Source organism: Electrophorus electricus, chromosome 3 (genome assembly GCF_013358815.1).
Source record: "Electrophorus electricus isolate fEleEle1 chromosome 3, fEleEle1.pri, whole genome shotgun sequence".
Lineage (NCBI taxonomy): Eukaryota > Metazoa > Chordata > Actinopteri > Gymnotiformes > Gymnotidae > Electrophorus > Electrophorus electricus.
The window spans coordinates 22,960,136-22,988,049 of record NC_049537.1 but is presented as its reverse complement, the minus strand read 5'-3'; the positions used below and the strand labels follow the sequence as shown (position 1 = coordinate 22,988,049).

Below are 27,914 nucleotides of genomic sequence, written 5' to 3'. Positions count from 1 at the left end.
TTAATCCACTATGCTTGGAAATTAGAGATGCTCCTGTTAAGTCATCATGCATGATTGTTATTCTTCTCTCCTTATTCAATATCTTGCCAGCAAAACTAAAAAGATTTTAAATGTAAATGTTCTATCATTATCTTAATTTGCAAATAGGAAAATTGAATTAGTAATCATAAACATGTCATGAAATTTGCCAGATAAGCAAGATACCAGTCTGTCAGTAAATTTGTGGATTATGGAACATATTTTTATGCCTAACTTGTTCTCATTTAAAATTAAATTGATGTTCTGTGTTTATTAGATTGTGACTTTATTTTGATGAACAGTAATTGTATCTTCATTCTTCATTTGTCATTCTCTAGGCAGTTGCTGGTCTTTTTATACACCTCTTTTAAATGGTACTATAACCTATGTGATGAAATGCCCATAACATCTTATAGGCAGTAATAATGAAAGGATCATAGCCACACTCACCCCTTTGCCTTGCAATTTCTGAGACATAACTCCTTCAGTTTTTTAAAAACAGTCTTGTGTTTTGTCTCAAACTTTATTTTATACTGCATCTTTTTAGAACTTATTAGCAATATTTACACATTGTTAACTCACATTATGACAAGCACATTCTGGCCATAAAAGAGATTAAACAATACTTACATAACACAATCAGCCCAGTATTATCATGTTTTTGTAAACTCTTCTCTTCTGTCAATGTTTTGTCTATTTTGATAAAAGGAAATTATCTCAACACACTTTCATTTGTTGTTTAACACTGTTCCATACCAGGTTACCTCAATAGCCTTAGAAACACATCATTTGAATGACACCAAACAGAACACAATGCGGATTGCTATTTGCCATGAAAATCTCCAAATGTCAAACATACAGTACACGACTTAATTACAGTGTTGGTCATATCAAGAAGACTATTCACTAACATAGAATAGACCTATCACCACTGCATCCGCTGGGAGAAGTCACCATAAAACATAAAAAGTGTTCAGACAAAAAGACATAGGAACACTTTAAAACTAAACGAAATGAACACATAACACAATATTTAAATTCAAATAGGTCCAAATTAAGTCCCTCTGTTGTTTAATGCAAAACAAATACAAGTCACGTGTATCTGCTTGATCACCACAGCACAAGTGCTTTTCATAAGAATAACTGTGTTGTGCTATTTCCAACTATGCTCCACAGAGCAGCAGCTCTCTTCGAAACCACCATCATGGGAAGCTAATTGTAAAGCGTAAATGTCAGGTATGACTAATGCATGGCTGGTGCAGTCAAACTGTAAGTGTCTAATCTTAGCTTTGAATGCTTCAGTGGACACAGTGGAAGTCCATTCGCTGAAACCTGCTTTTTGCAGCAACATCAACGGAGCTTAGCTGTGAATCACAGGCCTTTAGAGACCTGTAGAGGCTCAATGCTTTGTATCATGCATCCTCCTTTAAAAGACTGGATTTTTAAGGGTCACAACAAGCAATCTATGCATTCTGCTATTTACCTGGCATGTCATGACATGGTCACATTTGGCATGTTATGGAGTGGTGATAAATACCATCAGATAGTGTTTGTCCATGTAGGGTAGATAGTAAATGTCTTGAGTTCGATAACAAATACTTTCAACATGTTGGGACATTTTGAGCCATTATCCTTTAATTGGACCAGCAGGCATTTCGAACCTAAAAAATTTGTTTTCATGTATGTTCTGATGCTGCCTTTCAGCAGGTTCCTTTAGTTTGATGGCTGGGCTACGGTGGAAGTTAATTGTGCCAGCTGACATGCATGACCAAAGCTTTTGAGTGCAAAAGAAGTAGTTTTCTATATATAGCACAGATCAAACTATTTCAAACTAGACCTGCTACCAACAAAATTAGGTAAGGACATAGTTTCAACAAATCTGATTGATATGAAGTACCAAAGTCATGCATAATGATTTGTCCTAGTCAGATGCTGCTGTTTTCAGACTAGATTTATAAGTCTTTAGCACCATGGGGCCTTAACTGGTTACCTGTCATAGTTCAGCATGCACTGCATGTTGTCAGTTTTGTAAGGACACAACCACATGAAGCTTGGAAGGCCCACTGAGACTACCATAAGCCACTTATTTTAGAAGTGTCTAAGAAGTATAGTAAAATATCTGGCACAGATGTGAACAAAAAGTCCTAACCGAAATTATTTTTGCTATAGTATAATTAAATTTGAGACATTTGCCCAGGTTTTTCACAATGATTAATCATATCACCTTTGGTGTGTTACATGTGGCCATATACTGAGTATAATCACTAGAGGAGTGCCTTATACATGATGCAGACTGCTGTCCTTTAGATGGATACCTCGAGTCAAGCTCTGTGTAAAATATTTTGCTTCTTTCAATAGAAACCATTGGTATGGTACCAACTCTCTCATTTGAGGGACAAGACATTTTCATCCTGTGAATCAAATAACTGCAGAGACCTGGGGGAATTTATTATGAGGTAGAATGTAATATATATTCCTACATATTCCTTCTTGGCCCTTAGTGCAACCAAATCTATCACTATCTCTTTCAGTTCCACAGTGGAATTACTGGATCCAGATGTCATAGTTGAATCCTTTACAGCTAAATCTTGTGAAACCTACATTTGATGGATATGGTAATCATCTTGTTTGTTTACCACAGAGCTGAAGCAACAAATTAATGTTGTTATTTCTGTTCTGGCTAAAACAGGAACACTGGACCAGTTTGAGAGCTTGTATCAGCATGTTGAAGTTTAGCACATGATACTTTCTTTACACACCAAAGTCAAGCTGAGTTGGTTTTGCTGTGGGAAAGCCAGCCTCAGACCACTGCATCCTCCTTGTGCTGATTTATATGCTCCACTAGAGCCTTGCCTGGAGCCATGCAATACATTATTAAGCATTTCAATCAGATGTTTTATGACTTGAAAACGAAGCACATTTTTCCCACAACCCGCTGAGAAAGTGGTAACTTCATCTATATAGATATATATTACTTCATACTTCCTTGGATCAGTGTGAGCATTGTCAGCTCAAATCAACCACAACTGTGTGTTAAAGCACCACACATCACACTGTTCTTAAGAAACATCTGAAAATAGAATCTGAATGTGTCTCTATGCCAGTCCAGTCCTACTTCTTTCTATTCTCATTGCTGGAGCTGGAACAACACTGACAGAAGCTCAAGACATTCTGACGAAATCAGGCAGAGACGTTCCGAGATATGTGGGAGGGAGGACAGCATGGTGTATCCTTTTTTGTTTACTGTTGTTGTTCTGGTGGTCAGGATTCAAAGCACTGATTCTTCTTCCCAGTCTTTTTCAAGAAGGGACAGGCATCCTATGGGCAGAGGAGTGGAAATCCTAGAGCTTTGGGCTTTGATCAGAGTGATGGGAAACAAAGAATGCAAAAGATGATGCACGAGCCCTAAAATAAGTGGGAAGTGCATGGAAACCATCAGAGACTGTTTTCATATGTATTTCTCTCAAGAAGGAATACTGGATTTTAAACCACAAGGGTGCACAGCCAAGCATGATGTTTATCTCTCTTTTTTCCTCTATGGTTTAAAACCATAATGAATCAGGTTTCAGTATTAGGCTCTGTTAACCTTTAGGAGAATAAACACATAAGAGGATTTGACTTTTCAAGCTTCAGTCAGTATTGTTCAGAAATGTTTTTGAGATTGGACGGGGAGACGCAGATACACCATCTTAGAACAGCGGTGAATCATTGTTGATCTATTGTTGAACCCTAGACAGTGATGATGCTTTATGTAAGTTAATAAAAACAGGGATATGAATCTCTTCTGGTTTAAAATGGAGCTTGGCTGTAGAGGGAAAAACAAACAAAAAAACAAACAAATCCAAGGACACTTAGGTTTCCTTTCAATCCTTATGTCGTGTCCTTTGGAATGGTTTGCCTCTGGATTTGCTTAACTGGATGCCTTGTTTTGCCATGCAATTTCTGTTTGTTTGAAGTGCAATAACTTCGGCAACTATGCAAAACATTGAAGCTGTTTTTGCACACGCATTCCATTCACTCAGGCGCAGTTTTGATGAAGCGTTTCCCAGCTTTCCCATATGTCCTCTCTGGCTTCATCCCTCTCTTTCTCTTTCTCTCTCTCTATCTCTCTCCCATTCTTTTTCTGTCTCTCTCTCTCTCTATACAGGGATGACAAAAAGTCCAAGGGGAGGGATATGTGCGTAAGGGGAAATAAGCCTAAGGTTCAGAGGCATTACGCATAACTGCAATCTGAAAGGGTTTTCTGGTCTTTTAAGGACCCTGCTATATGTGACCTGGTTTGGAGAGGTAGGCGATGAGGGCCACCACCACGCCTACATACACACCCGTCCCAATAGTGATGGACAGGGCAGCGAGGAAGAGGGCTCTTCGGGAGGCGATGCTAGCCAGTGGAAAGTCCCCCTTTGTCACGGCTTTGCTGGTCTGCGAGAAATGAAGAGAGGAAAGAGGTGGTGAATGATCAAAGGGCTACAGTGACCTGATTTTCCACACAGGACTAATTTGCAAAATCTTTTGCTTTGCTGATGATGTAGTGGAGAATGAAAGACATTGAAATAATACATTTGTTCAGTTATGCCTCTTCCAGAGAAAGAGAAAACCCCAAATGGCAAGAGATTAATTGCTTGTTTGTTTTGGGTTTTTATATGTATTTATGTGCTTTGATATCTGGCACCCTCAAACAATTCACTTTGATTCCTTTTCAGCAGAACAATTTTCACATTTCAAAGTGAGAATCATAATGATTACAGCATCCCTTGTAAGCAATGGGCAAAGATTAATAGAACAATAAAAAAAATTACAGTAACTTGGTTTATTATTAATGGATGTTTCTGAATAGGGCATGAGATTTAGTCTAAGACAATCCATATCTCATGTCTTAAATAAATCATACTTTGATTTAGCACATAAATGTCTGTGTTCTGTATAAGCTTTCAGTGTTGTTTTAGATTTTAATGTACATCCTTATTATATTATACAGTACAAAAGCCTAAGCTTTTGTAAAAAATTCAGTTTTAACATTTTAATTTCATTACATCCTATTTGCATTCGTACTGGCTTGTATTGACTTTTTTACAATATTTAATTTATTTCACAAATCCTGGAACTGTGTCCAGCGATCTTTTTATTGTAAACCGTATCCCTGAAAATGTTCATTCTGTCCCACTTGCATGTGTCACAAAACCTCAGTTGACAGAGCACATTATTATTTGCTAACCGAGGTTCCCCTGGCGAGAGACATGGATTCGCTGGCTTTAATTGAAATTTCCTTTGTCACGGTGATTTGGCTATGGCTGGGCTCAATACCGCCAGGCGTCTCTCCTCAACTATCCCATCATAACCACGCGGAAGCTCGGCGCGCAGGGCCTTCAGCCACAGCCCGCAGCGGCGCAACATGACGTGGCGGGAACACGGGGGACCGGCGCCACCTTCACCGCACAGGCTTTTCATTTCGCAAGCAACCTCGTTTGTCACACTGCTCGTTTCATGTGTTGAAAATAGGTTCTGTGAGTAGGACTACCGGCGGTAAACACGAGAACAAGATATCAAACAAGCACGCGTTAGTTTCCATGCCAACGAGAAGCGTGCGAAAGCAATGTTAGATGTCATTGTTTTTTTTTATTATTATTATTCTGAGGAATATGCATTAGGGCCACTATTTAGAGCTAAAACACCTCTTAAATTACACCCTCCACTCTGAAGGGGTTTTTACGAAAAGAAAGACTCTTAATATGGCTGTCACCAGGTTCATCTAGTAATGTAATTCCCTGAGCGCTGTGTGGGAAAGAATATACTCAGGACTCAGAGGAGAAGCTTTGTTCCAATTTAATTTCTTTCATAAAATCATCTATTAAGAAGCCTGTAATTGTTTAATCAATTCATTCCAACATTCCTCATAACTAATAAAGCGGAGGTATGTCACTTGCCTCCCCAAAGGCAGGGCTTCTAGGGTTCACTGAGTCTGGCTGGGTGAATGGACTCTGTGTCACAGAGCAGCTATTGCTTGTGAATCAAGGTAGCCTCTATACAGCATTAATGCAGCAAGTTAATGTATTATACTGCTGCCATGCCTTGCAAATCCTTGAATGAAAACAGGTTCTTGGGTAAATTGTTTAAATGTGTGTATACAGTAAGTAAAAAAATCTATTTTCTTCATTTCTTCACCATGGACAAAATCAAAACAGATGGTTCTGCAACTGCACATAACTCTAAATGAACCTAGATCATGTTTAACAGCATCCTGTATTCTTTACCCTGTTTTTTACAAATGGATGTGAGTGAAGAAATGTTTAGTGCTTGTGTGTTTGTATATGTGTACGTGTGTGTGTGTGCACTCCTGTGCTTGTGTGTGTATACGTGATAGCAAGTGTGCGTGTGTGTGTGTGTGTGTGTTTTGTCATTCCCTTTTGCATTCCGGTCTCTGTTCTACCCAATGATTTGCACAGCAGCAAAGGTGTGAGCTGCTAGTCACACATGGCTCCAGGCGTGGGAGGCTCACCGCTCTCTGTCACTGAATCTGACCTCCTAATCCCAGGAAAACACTATCGATTTTCACTCCTTCGCCTGGTGCCTGTCAGTAATGTTCTGTCTGGCCACCAGTCAGCCTTCGCTGAACTCCAACTTATCATGTAAACATGTATTGTCACTTTTGTTTCATAAACATTCGCACTCTCTGTGAGAGATATGCTTGTTGAGGTAACCCCCTTCTCACACACATGCACACACACACACACACATGCACACACACACACACACACACACACATGCACACACACACAAACACACACAATTTCATAACACTCTGAACAAAGAACATGCCATTAAGACTGCTGTAATGAATGTTAAGATCGCTATTGCAGATATCACACTGAAGTGAGTCATGTACACAGTCTTAATGTGAAAATCTTCTTTTCTCCCCAGAAGGCAAGGCTGGCAGAGAGGCATAGATAGAAGCAGGTGTGGAGAGGGAGGAGCAAGAAGCACAGAGTGGGCAGGCCTTCTTGTTAACATTCTGCCATGCTCTGCTGCTAAGGCAAGTGAATCTATTCAGAGGAAGGTGCCTCATTTCAGCGGAGACATGGTAAAGACAGTCCTATCTCCACCAGCTTGTCTCTAACACTGGATTCTCAGGCAGACATCCAAAAGAGTCAGCCACTCTCCAAACACCACCATCATTATCATAATTACTCTAAGAGAATTAAATTAGCCCCTGACAAGATAATTCACTCTTTGACACCACTTGCCATGTCTCAGATGGCAGATAAGAGCGATAAAAAAATCAAAAGAAAAACAGATAAGATCTGCTCGGAAAACATAAATTCTGTGTAAGTGGAAGCTCAAACAGTTGTGTTTTGATAAGCATGAACCTTGTCACACCAACCTGAGAAGGTTTGGTGGATGAAAGTGTTTGTACTGTTTTTGATGTGAAGGGAGACAATGCTCATCATTTGTCATTGGCACTGACAGATCTGTTTGTTGTTGGCCTAGGGTAATGTGAAGTAATCTGCCTTTCTTTAACAGTGGGGCTGATTCAGACTTTGGAGAGATTTAACTACAATAGGGTAAAGCCTCTTAAACATCTGCGTGGAGCAAATGATTCATGCCAAGCATTCAGGATGAAATAAAGGGGAAAATTGCTCTTACATTGACTGAGTTAAGACAGATACTCATTTAGATCCATCACTTGCATCTGGGTGGGGGCGATTGTCTTTTGATCACGTATACCTCAAGGTCCTAGCCATAAACAGGTAGCCATAGCACTATGCAAGATGGCAACTGAGACACAGAGGGGAGCAATATACTCTGGGCAATGTTCTAGCCATTTTGTGGATATTCTCAGTACTTCAACAACATTGTCAAACTGTTTTTCATTTACAACAAGCAGTGCTGTCACATTATAAGATTATTTTCAGTTAGGCTGATCGGATGCTGTCCCATAATGCCAATTCCTTATTTATTTACTTTTTACAACTTGTTAGATTTTCTCTCCTGTTTCCTCCTAAGTCGTTTATATACTTGCAAACCTCACTGTACATAGTTTGTCATAAACATTTTAAACATGGCACTCCTGTTTTGCTGATGCATTACATCTGTTACCGACCTGTCAGCAAATTTGTCAGAAAACCAGAGCATTGCAATGCATATTGTGTGTAGTGAAGACACCTTTGAGTATTGCAGCAGTATACATCTGCCATGTCACCCACCCACACAACATTCCTCATTCACACCTGCGTTCTGCAGTCCAGCACTGATTAGCCAGCCTGAAGGGGCTGCCCGGATGAGCTGTGTACGTACCCCCTGAGAGAAGTAGAAGGCTGCGATGCCCAGAGGCCAGAAGCAACAAAGCATGGAGAAGATGGCGAGGCCCAGGTGATCTCGGGGTGGAATAACGATGAAGTTATCCTCGCTCTCGCTGTCGCTGGAGCAGTCCGTCTGCGGAGGAAGACAAGGCGCTTACCCACCGTAATGTATGCCATTATATGCACTCTTCTCTCTCTCTCTGTCTCTCACACACACACACACACACACACACACACACACACACACACAAACACAGCGCAAGCCGAATGCCATAATTTTTGCCCCAGATTTATGTATGACATTCCCTCAGTTAAAGACATGATACCTAGATCCGTTTATGTATATACATATACATAGTATTTAATTTTGAAGACAACCAAGTCACACAGTAGTTAATCTAATTTTACATAAGGATGTATGTGAATGCAGTATATGCTGTACTGTATCAAATGCTGTATGTTTCTAGGTTTATTGTGCCACAAGTGATTTATAACCATAAAGCCTGAATGTTTTCAAGGCCACAACAATAACTTCTGTAGAGGCAGACCTTGTCTTCATTGCCATTGATTCACAGGGGAGAGGGCTAAAAATAGTCGCATTTGCTAGAGTATGTGCAGATTCAAATACAATGGAGTTTTTTGGGGGGGGTTTGGTACACTGAGCTTCACTCTCAGTGGGCAAAGCAATAAGCTGCAATCATCCCTGTTGAAGGGATGAGTCTGTCGTCCAGGCTTTATCTGCAAAGATGAGACCTCTATCTACAATAACATGGAATATTAGATTCGATGTCAAAGGAAGAGGGAGAAAAGGGCCCATTTGTTCACAGGTTGTCAGATTTCATGTCAGGGCATTTTCTTTCCTGCAGGTGCTGATGGAGGTGGAGGTTGGGGGGGCAGGGGGGCAGCTCGTGGGTTCTTCTCAGCATATGACTTTCGCATTTGGTTAACAGATATGTTTTCCAGCACCAGATATCATTTATTAAGTGTCCAAATTAATGTTAAGCAAATGTCTGTGTGCTCACTCCCACTGGTACCTGTGAGGGTCTCTCTCCCAGTCTCCCTTCTCTGCTCTTACTCACACACCTGCTGTTGTGTAAGAGGATATAAATATTTCATTGGGAATGTGTTAGTCAGTTTCCTCTCTACAGTGCACTGGAAGTTTATTTGGTTCCTGGAGTTGGGAACTGATCCAATGATGTAATAAGAATCTGTCTATAAAAGCTACGTGATCTCTTTCCATCAAATGGACTTGGAAATAGAGATTCCTTGTTTCTAGAACTTCCCTGTGTCATTTTTGAATGGAATTACTGAAATGGCTTACTGAAATATTTATCATTTGATATATGTATCTGTAAAATTCTGATAGAACTTTTGAAAGCCATTGTCTTTATTATGAGACCATGAAACCACAGATTAAAAAAACAATTGATATTAAGATGTTGCATGATGTTGCAATGCCAAGAACTACAAAGCAGGTGACACATCTCCTGCCTGCCCTCAGCCTATAAAGTAGGCCTTCACACAATGAGACAAGACCCAGAATGGCTCCTCAAAGTGGCATGTTTGTCATAGCTTTATGTCACAAAAGTGCACACTGCACACACAACAGAAAAACACACAATACCAGTGACTATACAGAGCTCAATTGCCATAGTTCCAATTGGCTATACACTTATTTCCCAGCCTTCTCCCATGACAGAACCTGCAAGCAGAAACAGGGCCCATGTCTGTTGTCATTTCCTAGGTATCCCATTAATGTCTTTGGCTAGACCCCACAACCTGGGCTCACAACCTAGTCTAGCATGCTCTGCTATAGCCATGGCTACTGTCTTTCAAGTGCCTCCTCCAGAGTGACCTGTCACCACCACGGAGCCTCCTGACAGGTCATGACAGATTAATGGATGGTTTTATCCTATCAGTGTGGCAGGGGCCACCAGAGAGTGAGCATGTAATTTATGTTGCTAAATTGGCTCCCCAGCATAAGGAAAAGGAGAAAATCCATTCCTCTTTTTGACTCGCCCTTCAATCCATCTCCCTGTTAATAGCACTTCATTTCATTTCAGATCGATTCCTGTGCTCTCGCACTTATTATGTATGTGTCATGTATGAAGGTTTTGCTTGAGTATTCTCCTTTCCTGCAGGAACTGGATCTATATGCGCTTGCAATTAGCTGCTTATTCAAACCACTTCAATCAGAACTGTGTCTCATACTTTTTTTGTTTGCCATGTACAGAGGTAGCTTTTAAAAATGACTGTTCAAATTGAGAAGCAATCCGGTGTTGGTCTTGGCATTCCTGTTTGTGAGGTGAGCCACCGGTTGCAGTAGTTCACCTTTCTCCCAGGGTGGAATCCTCTTTACACAAACACAGGGAGGTGAATTAATCCTGCCGCCAGCTCAGCTCCACACGTCGAGCTGCCTGTAAACAGTCTGCAGGGACGGGCACATAAATGCAAATTAACGTTTGGGGCAGAGAGTGAATGAGGCGGCCGGTGCTGAGGATGGTATGTACCGCCAGGGGATCGCGGTGCACAGCGAATATGGCAGCAGGTGAAGAGCTCTAGGAGCCAATTATATTCCAGCAAAGGGCCAACTGTTCACAGCAGTGATGTCACCGGGAGGTCACCACCATGCAGAAGTGGTTGGGGTTGGTCAGCAAGGGTGGGGGGTAAGAACAGAAACACAACCACATTCATTTTTAATGAGTTAGTGAGAAACCACTCAAGAGGCATGAAGGGTGGTGGTCATGGTGTCATGGTGTGTGTGTGTGTGTGTGTGTGTGTGTGTGTGTGTGTGTGTGTGTGTGTGTGTGTGTGTGTGTGTGTGTGTGTGTGTGTGTGTGTGTGTGTGTGTGTGTGTGTGTGTGTGCGCGTGTGTATGGGGGAGATAAGTCATGCCCCACTGGGCACTCAGTCTCTCAGCAGGCAGGTCATGAGCATACAATTCCTCAGGGCATCTGATTAATGCCCAGAGTATGCCAGGTGCCCATAAAAGCAGCAGCTTACTGGGCTGTTAATAAGCCTGTCTGATTTAGACAGTAGAGCTCAGGACCTGTGCTCAAGGCCCATGGGGTGAGTCTTCATCTCTGAGGTTATAAACTGAGCCCTTCACACTGGCTGTGGAGGTCCACACACTACAGCTATAAGAGTGGGAGACAGATCTCTACACTCATAATCACTTTTTCTCGTAATCTATTAGTAGGGTTATGAAATACAGCAGTAATAAGATCAAGAATGAGATGGATGATGTTATTGTTTTTTTTAAGGCTTCTGAGAAACTCATAGATTGCTTGGTGCCAGGAACATTTTTTTACATGAATACAAATCTATATATAGTCATAATGCTTTCAGTTTTTTTCAGGAAGAAAATGACATCTTTAATAATCCAGTTCTGCATAATTTTATATTTTTACCAAGGCAACAAAATGTCTAATTTTCATGCAAGGCTGAAGAATGCAAGCCGCGTTGTGTGCTTCGGCTCTCTCACCACTGCTGATGTGGAGACATGCAACCCTTATTCACACACTTTAGTTCGATTAGCTAAAGCCATGCTCAGTATCATCCTCGCCTAAATTAGATTTACAGGTTTGTATTGCCACATTTAAAATGCTCATATTTAAAATGTTTTGGCACACAGTGTTTGTCTTGCTGTCAAAAGTCTGCTTATGTGAGTCCTTTAAGAGCTCTCTATAAATCCAGTTTAACTACCTGATATTCTTGAAGCATAGCGGTGTTCCATCAAAACTTGTGTCCAGGATCAGGCAGATTCATCAGCTTTGGGATCTTTTTCACTGCACTCCGACACTTTGCAGTCTCATTGATTAAATAAGCCATATGCACTCACAGCCCAACTCAATTCATTTTGACTTCAGAATAATGTTTCTTAGGCTCTATCACTGTTTCGAACAACATCGGGTTCGGTTTTTGATTGGTGTCCTGATTTTTAACGTGAATTGCAAATAATACAGATGAATGGTTTTGGAATTATTGTAATTATTGTACTCTTGTGTGCAATAGATCTTGCAACAAAATTAGAGTGCAGTGGCATGAGTAATTGTACAGTCATCTATGTGCATGAGTTATGGGGTTATACATGAAATAGCACGGACTGAATTTTCTACAGCTGAAATCTTCAAAAATAAAAACATTGATGAGGGATAGAATGCTGACTACTGCTGCAGACTATCAATAAACTGGGTTCACTCAGCATTACTGATTTGCTAATCAACTTGGAATCAATTAAAAAAGCAAGAACATTTTGACAGACAACCATGGCAATTCCTTGTGTCACAGAGAATAATTTTTCTCCTGCTTGTCAGAATATGTTTGCCATTTCAGAACTCCAAGCATATTGTGTATGAAATGAAAGTCATTAGAAGAAGAATGCTTGAGCACTGGGTGATCACCCCAAAAATATTTGCTTCTCAGATCACTGAATGAATTCTGCATCCAGAATAATGTTCGTTCCCACTTAGACAGAGCTCATGAGTGCAATAAACACCCCAACATCATCATCATCACCATTATCATCTTCTTAGTATTAAAAGGTGGCCAATTGAGAACTGTAAAAGGAATTGTACACTGACAAGAGCCTCTTAAAGCTACAGAGTTTGGATTAGGCTAATAAACTGTTGGAGATGAAAGGGTATAATCCATTTTTTTCTCCAGTAGACCCTGTCATTTTAAACATCAGAGAGAGCACTGAGCCCATTTCCATCCTTTCTGGATAATACATTTTTAGCCTGCTCTCTCTGGGAGAAGGAGAGATCTTAAGGGCTAGCAGAAAGCTTTAAATTGGGGTTTAAAAAGGTAAAAAGTGGCTTTGGTGACACAGAAAGCCATCCACAAGGAAACACAAGGACCATTAGCATCTTTTTCCCATTAGAGGGAGGTGGTAGAAGCTTCTGCAAGCTGTCAGTGAACAAACCAAAGCCCTGACATGGGCGAGCAGCCTGCACTGAACTCAGCGAGATGCAACTCTGACACCTGTACAAACATTATACATTGGCCTGTGCTGAGGGTATGGATTATCGATGGAAAGTGACAAGAAAAGCTTCTGTGAGAGCACTTTAAAGCACACTGTATCACTGCCACAGCCGAAAGCCTCTGTGCTTTTAAAGCTGAAGAAAAGAGGTACTCTCTTTGTGACATCAAGAGATAATGTCTCTTGAGTCAAATACAAAACAAAAATGTAGTTGTGACATAAGTGACTTTTCTTTTGCTTCGCAAGCCTTCAAATGAAAATATATAGATTACAACCCATGACCTGCTGTATCATAACCAAATATTCTAATATTGATCTAAGAATGGCAGCGTGTATATGGTGTAGTGCACTGCCTTTGCTTTGAACTGTGAGTCATTTTTTTTACTTTTCATTTTTATCTAAACAGCTTTTTCAACAGTAGCTATAACATTTTATGTGGCAAATCTTTATGAAATCTTAACCACATAAAAGGTTACAGCCTTCTTACAGGCTACAGTGTTCTTAGCTCCATATATATCTTGTGGGAAGTGCATGCAGTACATCTCGGTATAGCCAGGAGGATCACGCAGTGTAGCTTTGATATGATGAGACGAATGCTAGGAGACTGGGTGCTGCTCAGAGCCCAGCATGGAGTAATATTCCTGGGAGAGGAAAACCCAAGGTCCTTGGACACAGACTGTGTCTCTCAGATAAGCATACTGGTGTTCAAAGGTATCAAAAGATGTCTCACACCTTCAACAGTAAACACGAGTCCACTGTCCCAATTCAACTCCCTCATTTACTGGGATCCAACACATCGTCACCTGCTCATACACTAGAGCTCATTCTGGTGTCTCATCACATTAGCGAGGGCTCGTCAGGTTAGTCAGGTAGCTCATTGTAAAGGCTGTGCATTTATTCATCTGTGCATTGTGCAATATGTTGGACATCGTACTTTAATTACATTTCCAAGAGGACAATTAAGTCTTATAATGAACCTGCCTGTGAAACATACAGCTGTTACTTTGAGTGGTCTTGCAGGCTTATGAAAGTCAAAACTAACGCTACCCATGAGACTCTGGCTAAAGCTATTAAAAGCCAGCTATCAGAAATGAGCTGCTCTCCATTTTTATATAAATCAGCTGCATCCAAAACCTGGTAGAAGGATTCTAAATATACAGTATGTATGTATATATATATATACACATTTTCACTCAGTGCCTATGTCCTCTGTGGTCTTACCTCATACTCTACATACTCCTCCTCCTCCACTTCGTAAGAAACCGTCTGAATCTTTGCCTCATTTTCATCCAGTAACTTGGCCTGTGGCTCTTCCGTGCCAGCAGTCTCCGGCGCAGTCTCCTTCTCCTTCTTTTCTGTGAAGGTAGTCTCGCAGCACTCACTTTTGTAGTCCTTGCCCTTGACTGTAACCTCATCCTTGTAAAGGATGAGGTTGGGCTTGTAGAAAGCCTCCACAGCTAGGTGTAGCGAGGTGGCATCCAGAAGCTGGGCTTTAGCCTTGCCATTTCCCACCGGAACGCCAGCCTCGCCTACGCCTTCCCCGACCCCTCCTCCACCCCCACCCCCACCTCCGCCACTCGTCACAAAGTAGTTGATGATGTTCTCCTGGTACTGACTCCCTGGGTAGCCACTCCTGTAGCCATAGTCAGCCTTGACCACGTGTTTGCTGTTCTTCTCCAGGAGCGGGTTCTGCAGCTCACTCAGGCTCTCCATTGTATAGTGTCAACAGGAGAGTAACTGTCTGGTGTTTAAGGCTGGGCGGGAGGTGGGAGCAGGAACAGTGACCTTGACTGGACTGATGTGACAAAGGGTAATGGTTTTCAACAGGCTGTGAGCTGCAGGAAAGGGGTTGGGGGGTTGGGGGCACGAGAGAGAAATGGGTTACTGGACACATGGAGTAAGTTTATTAAGACTTGGCTGCCAAGATAGCTGAGGAAGAGAAGGCAATCATGCAGCTAACACATTGCTATCAGTGTCAGAGTGCATAGATTAGAGAAGGAAAAAAATTAGAGAAGAAAATATTTTATTTGTGAGGGACTTCATTTACCTACACATAAACCAATTTGCAGTTTTACATTCCATAGTAAGATTCACACACCACTACTTCCCTAGGCTGCTCCACACCCATCTCTCCCTGTCAAGTATACTGTGATTATCAGGCATATTTCAATTAACTTAGGTCTGCCGCCCCAGGAAATCTCAGATAACCCCTATCTGTATTTGTGGGGAGTGCAGACATCTTAATTAAACACCAGAGACAGCTTCACAAATTTCATCCCACAGCAGATCTTGAGGACATTTTTAGCTTTGTGCTATTTAAATGAGAAAAGTAAAAGAAAACTGACAGGTGATTATTAATGATATGACCACGATGCTTATAGGTCATTCAGGAGAATAATGTATTCATTGCTGATAATCTTTAGATGGATTCAGGTATACTGTTTTTTGCCTTTTTTAACCTCAGTCCCATTACCATCTCTCGCTACTGATTTGAGGCGGGTGAAATGGTATGGACCTGCTGGGGCTGGTGGGCATCCTCATGTTTTGCTCTTAATGATGTCTGATTAAAATAGCAGCACAATCACATAAAAAGCAGATTATTTCATTTTCTGGTCAAATTTGTGCTGATGGCTCATTATATTACTCATATGTGATCCACTATGACAACATGACAAAAACTTGGCTAATGGTCATAAAATGCTGATTTAAATCATAATTTATGATGTCTGTATTCACCCAGTACACAGACTACATCACAGTGCTAATCTGTCCTGCACAGTGCAGATGCAACTGTATGAACAGTCCCCATGAACACTACACATGAATGCTCCACTTGAAGGATAGAATGCTTGGTTTAGATGCCAAGCCCAGGCAGCGAGCTTTGAGCCAGACTGATGAGGCTCAAGTTGACTTTTCACCTCATGACTTCCTTGGAACATGGCTTATAGCCCTGTGAATGGAACAGAGAGAGCTCCACGCATCACTCCAATTGTTCCTTCATCTCTCTTCACTGCACTGGATCCTGTATGGTATTGACCTGGATTCTGTGTTCGGTGTCTACTGAAGATCCATCATTTCCTGACATTTGTTTCCACCTGGAACTCTGCTAGCTTTCCGGTGCCTTCCCATGAATGAAATAAAAGCTTTTTTAGGAGGTGGTAAAACTAAGTGGGACATTCTCAATGTTTATGGTGTTTATGTGTTTTCTTGTTATGCATTACTGTAGCAAAGAAGTGAAATTAGTCTCTGTGTAAAGATGAACAAACTGTTTTGTAATGTAGCCTGCATCTAAAACAAACCAAACTATATTAGTGCATTACTGCCAAATGTGGTAAGCTATTTAGTTTATTCTATAAATATGTGCTCCAATGGCTCCTTGTTATTTTGCTTTCACAGGGGCAAAATAATTATTCATTTGGAACTGTCTGATTTAATCCAATGCCTTGCTAGTCCTTTCAGGGATATTTTGGGATGTTTAGCTGCTAGTGAGCTTGTTTATGTTTGTCACTGTCACTTCATGCTCTGTGCAAGTTTTTTACTGATAAAAACAGAGCTACACTGAAAACATGTCTGATGCATGTAGTGCCAACATCCCCTATATTATGCAGGTCACAGCTGACCTCATTTCCATTTTCAACACATTCCACAAGTAATCTGCTCCATAAAGACCACAGAGAGCCATGGAAGCCTGCTAGTTGTGCTCCTCTAAACCTAAACCTGGCTTGTCACAAAGAAACACATGAGCCCTGTGATGCTGAAGCCCAGTATGTACAAAACCCAGAACTATTTTCCCCCAAAGTTATTTCAGTGTAAGGGTCTTTGCAATACTGCTAGATAAAAAAACAAACCTAAATATGGATGCCTTTTTACATTTGTCCTATGTTGTGCTACAAAGGTTTGAGGATATCATTAACTCCAAATAAAGGAAGTATGTCAAGCCAATGGTTGTGCCACAATGTTGTTTGACATTTCACATGAATCATCTGTAACAGTGCTGAGAAAATGTATGTTCCGCAGAGAAGGCTGTCAGCCTGCAGAGGCAATGGTAGCCTGTACTCCACAGGCTCCACCCCCCACCCCCAGAAAAGGTGCCACTTACATCCAGACGGTGCAGCTGGAGGGGAGGAACCATCTGGAGATTGAGATTATAGCAGTCATTCCAACAACATACCAACTGCGGCCTACCCTCTAAAAATCCTGGACAGAGCACCATAAGATGGAATGCGCCTTAAAATGAACTTAATCCTATTATTCTTTTGGAAACCAGGCACTGGCAGTGTACTACAATCAGATCAGTAACTTCTTTATCTTACCCTGATCCTTATGCCATGTTTCGTGACTAATAATGCAATGAATAAGGTTCTGGATCTCAGCTTTGCTCATTTTGATAAGAAAACATATGCTGTCTTTTAAAGAAAGCACATATGTTTTACACATTTCCTTAAAATTCTTTCTGAAATGTTCAGTTTACTGTCATTTGAAACTGTGACTTTGATTTTAGAATGTAATTAAATGTTTTTTCCTCTGGAATGCACACGAAATGATGATCTTATCAAGCAGATGACACAGACATGTAGTCACAACCTCTCTAAGAATTTGGTCCTAGTGGTAAAAGCAATGGCCCTTTGGTGTGCATGTCTGTGCATACAGAAACAAACAGTATGCATGTCAAATTCATACAGTGTATTTTCTATGTAAAGACACATTCTGTTTTGTGACAAACAGAGCTATTTCACTCAAATCAAGTCACACAGCTTTAATAGATCAGTCTGCTGTCAATCAATCCCTGCTTTGTGACCTCAGGAAAATAATCACAAGACAAAAGCATTATCAGAGGATCGGCCTGGTAGCTATGGATGCAGCAGATTATAAATTTGTTTTATATGCCATTCATCTTTGTTGCTGCTGGGTTGACCATGTTTGAGGACTGTTAGTTGTGTTTATTATCCCCTGCACCTCAACTGAGTACACAAGCCACAGGTTTAGCCTTTAACTTGATGCCTTTTGATATCGATGCGGCATTGTAACATGCTTGCTGTATGCTTCCCATCCAAAGACATTTCTGATGTTCAAAAAGCCAGAAATCTCCACTTCAGATGTTAAATCATTTAGAATGAGACTGTCAATAGCTCTCCTCTAACTCTTCCACAGTTAGACACTTAAGACACTCCAGCACGAACGTGGCAGGACATGCTTTCATTGCTCATTGATTATGACACTTCCTTAGTGGTGCTGAGGGGCAACCAAATTCCCTCAGCTTTGCCTCAGCTAAGCTTTACTAGCCTATGCCCCTGCAGAATTCTAACGGGTGAAAGCAGAAAGGGAAACAGTCTTAGTGTCCAAGGAAAAACAGGGATAGCAATAGAACTGAAGGCTAATGAAAAACTTTTAGGTTGCATTGCTCTATGAGGCTCAGACCAGATGCCCAAGGAGGAGTGAGGTGGATATAATATGTGGATCAAAAGTATATGATGTCAGAAATCTGAGGGGTTTCTTATAAAGTGCCCAGGAAGGAGAAGCCCTTTAATCAAGCTACATTCAAGTGTACTTGAAGGTGCTTGTATTTACTGAGGTACATAATCCTAGCTGCTAGATTATGTCTAACCCTAGTCATATAGTCTGACTTTAGCAGTGATGTGAAATCCTTAGGGTTAAGGGAAAATATCAGAGAGATCTGAGAGGAAGTTCTGCTTTTGCTACCACTTTGATAACAATGAGGATATAAGTCAGAGAGTTCTCTCTCACACACTCTCACTCAGACACACACGCGCACACACACACACACACACACACACACACACACACACACACACACACACACACACACACACACACACAAGAACATGTTGTCCAGCAAGACAATATGTAAATGACTCTCAAAGGTAGATACAGTCAACACTGACCTATAGTCAATAACAACAGATAAGTAATACTGGAACCATGAAAATAAGATCTTTTTCAGAATCTCAAAGCACTGACCGAAATTATGTATGAGCAAGTTGCAATGTACAACAATTACAATATACAGTATCCCAGGCTACAGTAAATTTGCCGTACTCTCATATATTTTACAGTCTATATTCAGTGTAATTAGAGTTGACAGCCTACATTTAACACCAGTATTTTTCAGCGTATAAATTTCAGCACGCAAGCAAATAGAATATAGAATAGTAGCAAGACACGACAATATAAACAACAGATCTTAAAATAGATTAAATATAGTGAGAGTACCTTACCAGTGGACTAAAATAATCCCAGTGTCGTGGAATGAAGAAAATCCACTAAAATCCACTAAATTCACTGAACATTGTTTCGTGTTGCGTATGCATCAGTTATTCCCTTTGCGTTTAAAACGTTAGAACGACATAGTCTCGCATCGCATGAATCAGGTTGCAGTCTCCTGTAATAGGCACGGTAAGTTACTTGCGCTTCTCATTTACGCTCCTTGGATTGCTCTGGTGTCTGTCTCACTGATATTCAGTAGTTGAATTAATAGCCTACAATCAGATAATCACGACATTTGACATGCGCAAATTATAAACAACAGCCCCCATCGAAGTACTGCGACTGATCCCCGGTAGATTTAGAATACTGTAAAATAGTTTGCGGAATTTAACGGGTAAGGGCAGGTGAAAATACAGCTCACTAAACTGAAGAATTAAAAAAAATCTATAGCATCTAAGTCCGAGGATAACAAGAGTCTGGAGCTCCTCGCATGTCCCCGCATTTTCCTTCTCTTTAAATCAGCAGTTATGATTCATTTTCGGATAGGTACGAGCAACTTTCGTGTCCGAATCGTCGCTCAGCCGCGAATTTAGCCTTCACACTTCGTGTGAGTATCATTCTCCATCCCCATAGTCAGCCGGCTATAGCGCGGGCGAACCGTCACGCGAGATGAACAGCCTTATCAACCGTAGAATTTAGGAAATCATACGCTGTCTAAATAGTATACGTACAAAATATATAATATGTATCCTGGAATCTAAAATCCTGGCTTTTGGTGAACTTAGTTTAATTTAGAAACGAAGGCGTCAAAGACAAGCGGGTGGAGTTTAAACTGTCCTTTAAGAGCGTGGCAACGCTAGTGGATTTTCTTGAGGCATCTAATCGGTGCCACTACAACAGTGTGTCAGAATTTTAACACTGCCTCTGCCGCTTTCAGTCTATGTACATATCGTTAAAGTTGGTGAAAGAAAAGCTACTATATAGACAGCCCAGAGGTACAATAAAATCTTACAGTATATATGGTCAAACCTTGTACTTTCTCAACTAGGGAGGAAATGCAGGTGATCTTTGACAAATGCGGGATAACATGAATAAACAGCGCGTTTAAGTCCATATTTTAGCGTGGTATGTGAGGTTGTTTGTTTTGCTTTGCTAACCATGATTTTGTTTATTATTATTATTATTATTATTATTATTGCTTTCATTTTTATTTGCTTCTTAGATTCTTGTAGAGAAGAGTAATTTAGTGTGATTATAGGGGTTTAGTGCTTTAAAATTCTCTTTGATACGCGTCATGAGTTCAGTGTGAGTTCTTCTCTCGCACTAGAAACAGGAAAAGGGATCAGCAACTGTCACAAAGCACAAAGCATGCACCCTAGAACAGCCCGCATGTCAAAGCTCTCAGGTTAATTTTTCAAGGTGACCGCAGGATGGGCAAAGCAAGGATGAAAGCAAAAGAGTGGGAAAGTGTCTCTAGCGGCGCACATAATAGCCTGCCAGCTCTGATTCAGTGGCCAGCGGTTGTTTCGTCAGCCCAGGGTGAACAACATTTCATGTGACTGCCTGTCACCCTCTGTAGTGGTACGTGCGCAAGCTCAGGACAAGCAAACTCTGTTTAAAACTGCCATCAATCAGAACGGAAAGACAGGTTTCATTTTCAATCGTTCGCTTTGTGGTTGTTTATATATAGCCTAAATCTGGGCTTAGAGCGCTCACCCATGTGTCCTCACCACTTCAGGAAAAGGGGCAGTGATACCTGTGTGTTCGAATTTTGATGAGTCGAATATCCAATTTGTTTGTGGCGAAACGACTTCAGTCCTTTTGCCACAGAACATTAGTGCTGTAAATGAATGTCTTCTCTCATTCTTGTCTCGTGTGCAGTCTGGAGACATGGACTCTTAATGGCAATTTTATGAGGATGGCGAAGCTGTTTGTGCTCTCTGTCACCTCTCTGTGGGAACCCACAATGAATGTATCACTGACTGAGACCTGTGATGGAAAATCTGGATAAAGCACAGAAACACTCACTTTAGAACTATTGTCAAAGTGGACACATAACAACTAGCCATACTAAAAACTAGTTCAGCTCTGCAAAAGGAGCGAATTCAATGCTGATGTGGTGTCAGATAAAAATACATGATGGTTTAACTAGCTTTGGGCTTGGATATTTGAGTAAAAACAGCAAACTGAACATTAAAAAGAGAAGGGCCTATGTCAACAGGGCATGCATAATGCAGAAATGTAGAAAGTGGATAACAATAAAAAGGAGAGCAAGGCAATCTATGAGGGGTCATCACATTGTATATTACTCAGCTCAATACCTCCACGGCACACAGGAAAAACAATAGGTGTTTTTGTTTGAACTCAGTCGAGAGCATTTGCTGTCAGTCACACTGGAAAAAAAGCAGTGGCTTTTATTGTAATTCAAAGTTGATTGTTCTGAAAATGTCCATACACAGACACTACAGTTAATGATCAAAGCTATTTGTTATATGTATTCAACTTACATAGTTCACAAATAAATGTATTGTTAATTAATTATTATTATCAAAATGATTATTTATTAATTATTTTTTTCTTGAAAACCAGAAATTTTAATGTTGTCAAAAAATGCATCAAGCCATCTGAAATCTCAAAATAGTGCATGATGTCAGTATATTTAAAGGGGGTAACATGTGTGACGTTATGGATTAAGCAGACGTGGTATGAAGCTGTCAGGCCAAAAGTGTTTCTCTGTATATCTCTCATTTCCGGCTGTCTGTTTATCTCAGACTTATGGCCAAACACAGTTTCATCCACTGGCAGACCTAAAATGCAGTCAAAGCTGCCACCCCACTATTTTGTAAAACCCATTAATTGTTCTCTATCACATTTAGATCATTTGCAAGTACAAAATTAATCAGATGCTCTTCTCATCAATGACTATAAACATTTTTGATTTCAAGTTCTTTTTGTAATAACTGTCATGGAGAAAATGTCTTTTTCTCACCATCTATTTAATATTTTATTCAGTCCAATGTACAAGTGATTATCTTACCTCAGGGAAAGAAAATGGTTGTCATGGAAGGAAAATGTGGTTATGCTCCTTTAACATATTCAGTATTGATCATCATCAGTACTTCCTGGAAGCCAATTATACAATCTTGTCATACTATCACCATATATGCCCCCAAATAGCAAATATTACAGTAAATATAATGTAAAATGCCAGCAGAAAGAAGAATCATGTGTGGAGGATAGTAACAAGTGAAGTACCATATCCGGTCTTTTAAATTATCTAATACAAAGGCCTGTATAGTTTACAGAAGCTTGCATATGCATTTGGTGTTAAAGCTGGTCCCCCGCCTTTCTGTTGCTGTCCACCATCATTCATATTCATTGTGCAGCTAAATATACATCTGATGTGGCCCTGCCATTGGCTTGGTGTGAGGAAGCCCCAGTGGAGGGGGTGGACCAGGGCATGATCCTCTGTGAGTCGCCCTGCAGGTGACCCCCATATAGGTGGGAGGCCGTAAGTGTAGCAGGATGTTTTCCCACTGTGGATGTGTCAGCGCGGGAGATTAGAGTGGGCCCCTGCGGCTGAGGTGATCGATCATACAGGCTCAAAGGCAGATTGTAGCTAGAGGCACCTGAAAAGGTCTTTCTCCCTGTACACCTACAAACTTGCACCATTAGTATCAACTCTGCTTTTTTTTGGCTCAGGGACACAGGGGTGCTGAGCCTCAAATTTCACATAGTCCTCTCCTGGGAGGGTACCACGTGGACTGTATTCTGTAACGCTGAGTAGCACTTTAAGATTGCACTAATAGAATATAACATAATATTAATCTGGGCAGTTTATATGACGAGTCACAGGAGAATTTGTTCATTTTATATTTCAGTCATTTGTACAGTATAAGTTTAATGAAATATGAAATATTTCAGTGAACTCTCCTGTTGAAATATTCTGGTGAACTCTCTTGGTGAAATGTTCTGATGAGCTGTCTTGGTGAAATATACTGGAGAATTGTCCTGGTGAAATATACTGGTGAACTGCCCTGGTGACCTTGTCGGTGGTGTTGCTGCATGGTAACAGGCATTCATAGTAAGGAATGACAACATTTTACTTCTGAGATTACCAGCACAGAGCTGTGGACATTTCAGGATGGGAAATGTTATGTAAAAGCTGTAGTGGTACTTGTGATACAGACTTGCTTGCATGATGGAACAATTAATAACTAGAGCTTTAAACCATAAGGAATGAATTTCAAGTTTTAAATGAAAAGCTTCTTGGACAAGGGTTTATAAAGCCTATTAAAATTGGTTAAAGCTACAATGAATTGTTAGTTTATTAGGTATGCTTTCTCTATAGCTATATCTATAGGCTATATATCCTGGGTAACTTGTATTGTTATGACTGTGATACAACAGTGATGTCAGCAGTAAGTAGACTACAATTTGTCTTTAAAATGTTTGACACAAATGTTGAGGTAAATGTTGGGTACAGCCATGGAGTAAAGTGATCACTGGACAGTAGGCAATAACTGCACAGGATGCAAATCTCTGAGTTCACATAACTCCAGTCTAAAGTGGAGCCTAAAGTCAACAAACAAACCATGTGAGAGAATTTTAATTTTATTTTAACAACTCACAATTAATAATTGTGAAAAGCTGAGATTTTCTAACAGTGCTGTTAAGTTGGTGTACTTACCATTTGACTGTATAAATAACAGTTGAAGCTCAAACAGTTCTTGTCTGAAGCACCACTTTGACCTCTAAACCAGTCCCCGAAAGACAGTAAATGTATTCATAATGAAATTTACCAAGAATATTGCAAGCAACCCTGTTACCTGACTGCCTTGGCCATAAACCTATACTGGCTCGTGTTTACTGACCAAATGGCTACATCTGAAGCTGCCCACAGGAGTGCATCACTAGAAGTTAGTTCTGTCACAGAGATTTCCAAATATAATTAATATGTTTTTAGCTATAGGAGACAGACCCTTTAAAACTAAAGGGCTAAACATTGTCTATGCTTACAGCTATCTAACACTTTGTGTAGTCAATGTGTGTAGACAAAAATATGAGAATAGAATGCCTTTGTATTTAATCCATAATGCTGAATAGGGCCTAATTGGTATTCGGTGATTGTAGTTATAAAAACCTGGAAAACTTCTTCATCCTTTTGAAGTCCTCAAATTAGCACAGCTTCTGCTGACTACTGTAGCTTCATGTATAAACATTTACACTAGTATCTGCACTGTGTTCCCAATGGAAAACCTGAAGCTGCAGGCAACCCCTTCCTAACATGTTCATTACTATTCTTCTCCCCTGCTGAGGTAGGTACATTAAAGAGACCAGCACATACGCCATTATAGTTAACAATGAACACTATTAGCCAACATGCCTAGCAATTCATTTCTCTGCTAATTATTCTAATAGCATTGTGATCAAAAAGCATTTAAGCTGCCTGCCAAGCATAAGTGTATAATGGTAATTGGGGGCCTTTTAAAGTCTGTGACGTTTAAAGTTAAAGCGTCAGGCACAGCAGCACCTTTAAACACGTTTGAAAGAAATTGCACTAGAACAGCACAGCACATACTTCTAAGTGTTTTGAAATCAAAATGCCACAGGTTTTTTTTCCTCACTGCCATGGATGGGTTCCCTTCAAATGTCTGCCCTCACGACAGAAGTCCTTCGGTTTATTCGCATTTGGCTCCAGTTTGGGATGGAAATAGATCTGCTGCTCTGATTCTGAAAGGAAGTCAATAAACATTTTGAGGGGGGCTTCAAAATGTCCTTTGTCCTTTGTAAATATTTCCATAGTGATGGACATAAAGCAGATATCTTGTAATTCAAAATGCTGAGGATGTTTTGTAGGTAAAGAAGTTTCTTTTTAATATCTGCCATTATGTCAGATATGACAGGAACCAGTGATATGACACCTCCCCTTAAGATTAGTTATTTCTTTTTTAAAAAATCCAAAGGTATGCTGGTTGACCTTTAAGTTTAATAGGGAAATGTTGCTGTGTCCTTTCAGGGAGATAGTGTGTTATTTAAATCACCTTCACCAAGTTTTCTAGCTGTGACATGCAGCAGCTCATTCCAAATGTGATATGAGCTTTTGCTTGCACTGAGTGCTTGTATCGAGGAAGAAGGAGGTGAGTCAGAGAGGCGATGACCTCGGAGTGTGCAAGCATGCTGCATCTGCTGGGGCACGGGCTGCTCGTCTCTTCCAAAGTGGTAGTCACAGCTGTCATGGAGGCCTGCGTTCTTCCACTGCACCACTGGTCTGGAGACAGAGATGAGCTCAAGCAGCCATGGCCCAAAACCCTACTCTCAGTATCTGAATGTGTGGACAGCGGAGCAAGCAGTGCACTCTGTTAACAGATGGACATTGTTATGGATATTGGCTATGAAGTATATGGTGGTTGTAACCAATATGAATGCCGTTATGGGCTATGACAAGTCATACCCATTTCGGTTATGATATGGTGACCTGTTAATCAAGTGTCTACAACAGCAATCCAGTAAGCATGGTTCACTACAATAACAGACATAAGAAACCTTTTTTTATGATATTTTAAGATTTTAAGATTAAGATTAAGATTTTTCATGGCTATGGCAATGGTAATTGTAGGCTGTTTCTAGACAGAATTATATTTGCCATAGTCATTAAGAACTTCAGGTTTAAGAAGACAATATGTATTCTTAAAGATGGATTATAGCTATTTAAACCTAGTAGTGTTTAATGTGACCATAATTTGAGTTGATTTGAACCCAAGTGATCACTAAGTGCTATTGTTAGCACGGGGTGCTAACAGGGTGCTGGTTTAGCATGGTTACTGTAATCCATCAATCTGTTTTATGAAAGTTTTTCCAGTGAAATCAGGTAGATCCTTCACTCAGCAGCTGGGCTCCTGTTGCAAGTTATATTTGTGTTATTCTATTGCCATTGTTTTATTTTTACTTGCCAATATAAACACATTCATACACACAGTGATACAAGAAATACAAGAAATATAGAATATTAAACCTGTACTGCAACATCATAGAAATCTATCCAAGATAGGAGAGCCATAACCACATAACATTTAAGGTGCCCAATCTTCAAACTGAGGAAAAAGTCACAAATTTGCTTTATGTGGACTATTAGCACTGCTGCAGCATTCACGCCACAGAGCTACACAAAGCAGGCTGTATATTTACTTTAACAAAATGCTGCAATTAAATTTATAATCACATTCGCAGAGATTTACTTTTCTTAGCAATAAATGTCATAACATTTGTTAGGTGCACATGAAAAGGCACATGAAGCCTAGTTTTGCTGAAGTTCAAAATATTCTAAAAATGGTGACTGCACTTCAGAGGAGCTCAGACCCCCCCCCCCCCCATTACCCACACTCAGTTACAGCATATTTGCTGTTACAAGAGCAGCTTCTCATATTCATTTGGGCAGTACTGTTTCTCATGCCATTTGACTCATGATGGTTATGATCCTGATTATCACCATTTACATAACTTGTTAGATGCATAAAGTTTTACATTAGAAATTATGTAAAAGCCTACATTATAAAGGTGAATTGAATAGTTTGATATTACTTAAACCACACAGGTCATATTCTGCATATTGTCTCATGTCAGATTCCATACCTTTCATTTATTTCATTCATGTGTCGTGGTCTGTGGAGCACTCCCACTTATACCACTTCATTTAAACCAAATTAAATTTGAAATTGAAAGCGAGTAACAGCTCACATTTATCATGTTAATTTCCTCATCATATTAACGGCTCATTTGCTCGACCCCCTGATCTGAAATGTGCTTTTAGAAAAACCTCCTCTCGGAAGAAGTTTTGAAGATGTTCTTCAAGCTTACTAGCAATTCAACACATGGGAATCAGGGATGTTCCCCAGCTGTTCAGATACTCACTGAGTCACGTTGCTGAATGCAGACATTAGGCTAAGAGGGTTTTCATTTACCTCAAGCACCTTCCATCACCCTGTCAAGGGCTTCTTCTCTAAATTCAATTAAAGACCCAGTCTTGGTGTTGGTCCATGCATAATATCAAGCAACATATATCTTGTGGGCTGGAAGGAAAAGGAGGCATGCTGTGATATAATTTCATTTTACAGCAGACTATTTCCCCTGCGAGGTGCCCTGCAAAGAGAACCTGGCTTTGATGACAGCAAACGTTTTTGCCTGCATTTTAACTAAAAGAGGCTTTCTGTAGTAAAACCTGAACTGTTTTGCTGCTAGAGTCTAATGAATGACAATTTAAATAGATTATAATGTCAGATATGTAATCATAAGGAATAATTAATTAATACGAATGATTGTTAATGAATAATTAATCAGCTTTAATGTATTTACATGGATTTACACAGCCATGACATTGACATGATCAGTTCCAG

General features: G+C 40.3%; 1 protein-coding gene across 1 annotated transcript; it reads right to left on the bottom strand.

The window, feature by feature from the left end:
• Window positions 1–536: 536 nt before the first annotated feature.
• syndig1l (synapse differentiation inducing 1-like) lies at window positions 537–20,251 on the bottom strand. Its single transcript, XM_035524314.1, has 4 exons — window positions 19,533–20,251; window positions 14,518–15,131; window positions 8,311–8,448; window positions 537–4,440 (listed from the first exon to the last, which is right to left on the bottom strand). The coding sequence occupies exons 2-4, from the start codon at window positions 15,007–15,009 to the stop codon at window positions 4,282–4,284; spliced, it is 789 nt and encodes a 262-aa protein (XP_035380207.1). The 5' UTR covers window positions 15,010–15,131; window positions 19,533–20,251; the 3' UTR covers window positions 537–4,281.
• Between the last annotated feature and the right edge of the window lie 7,663 nt (window positions 20,252–27,914).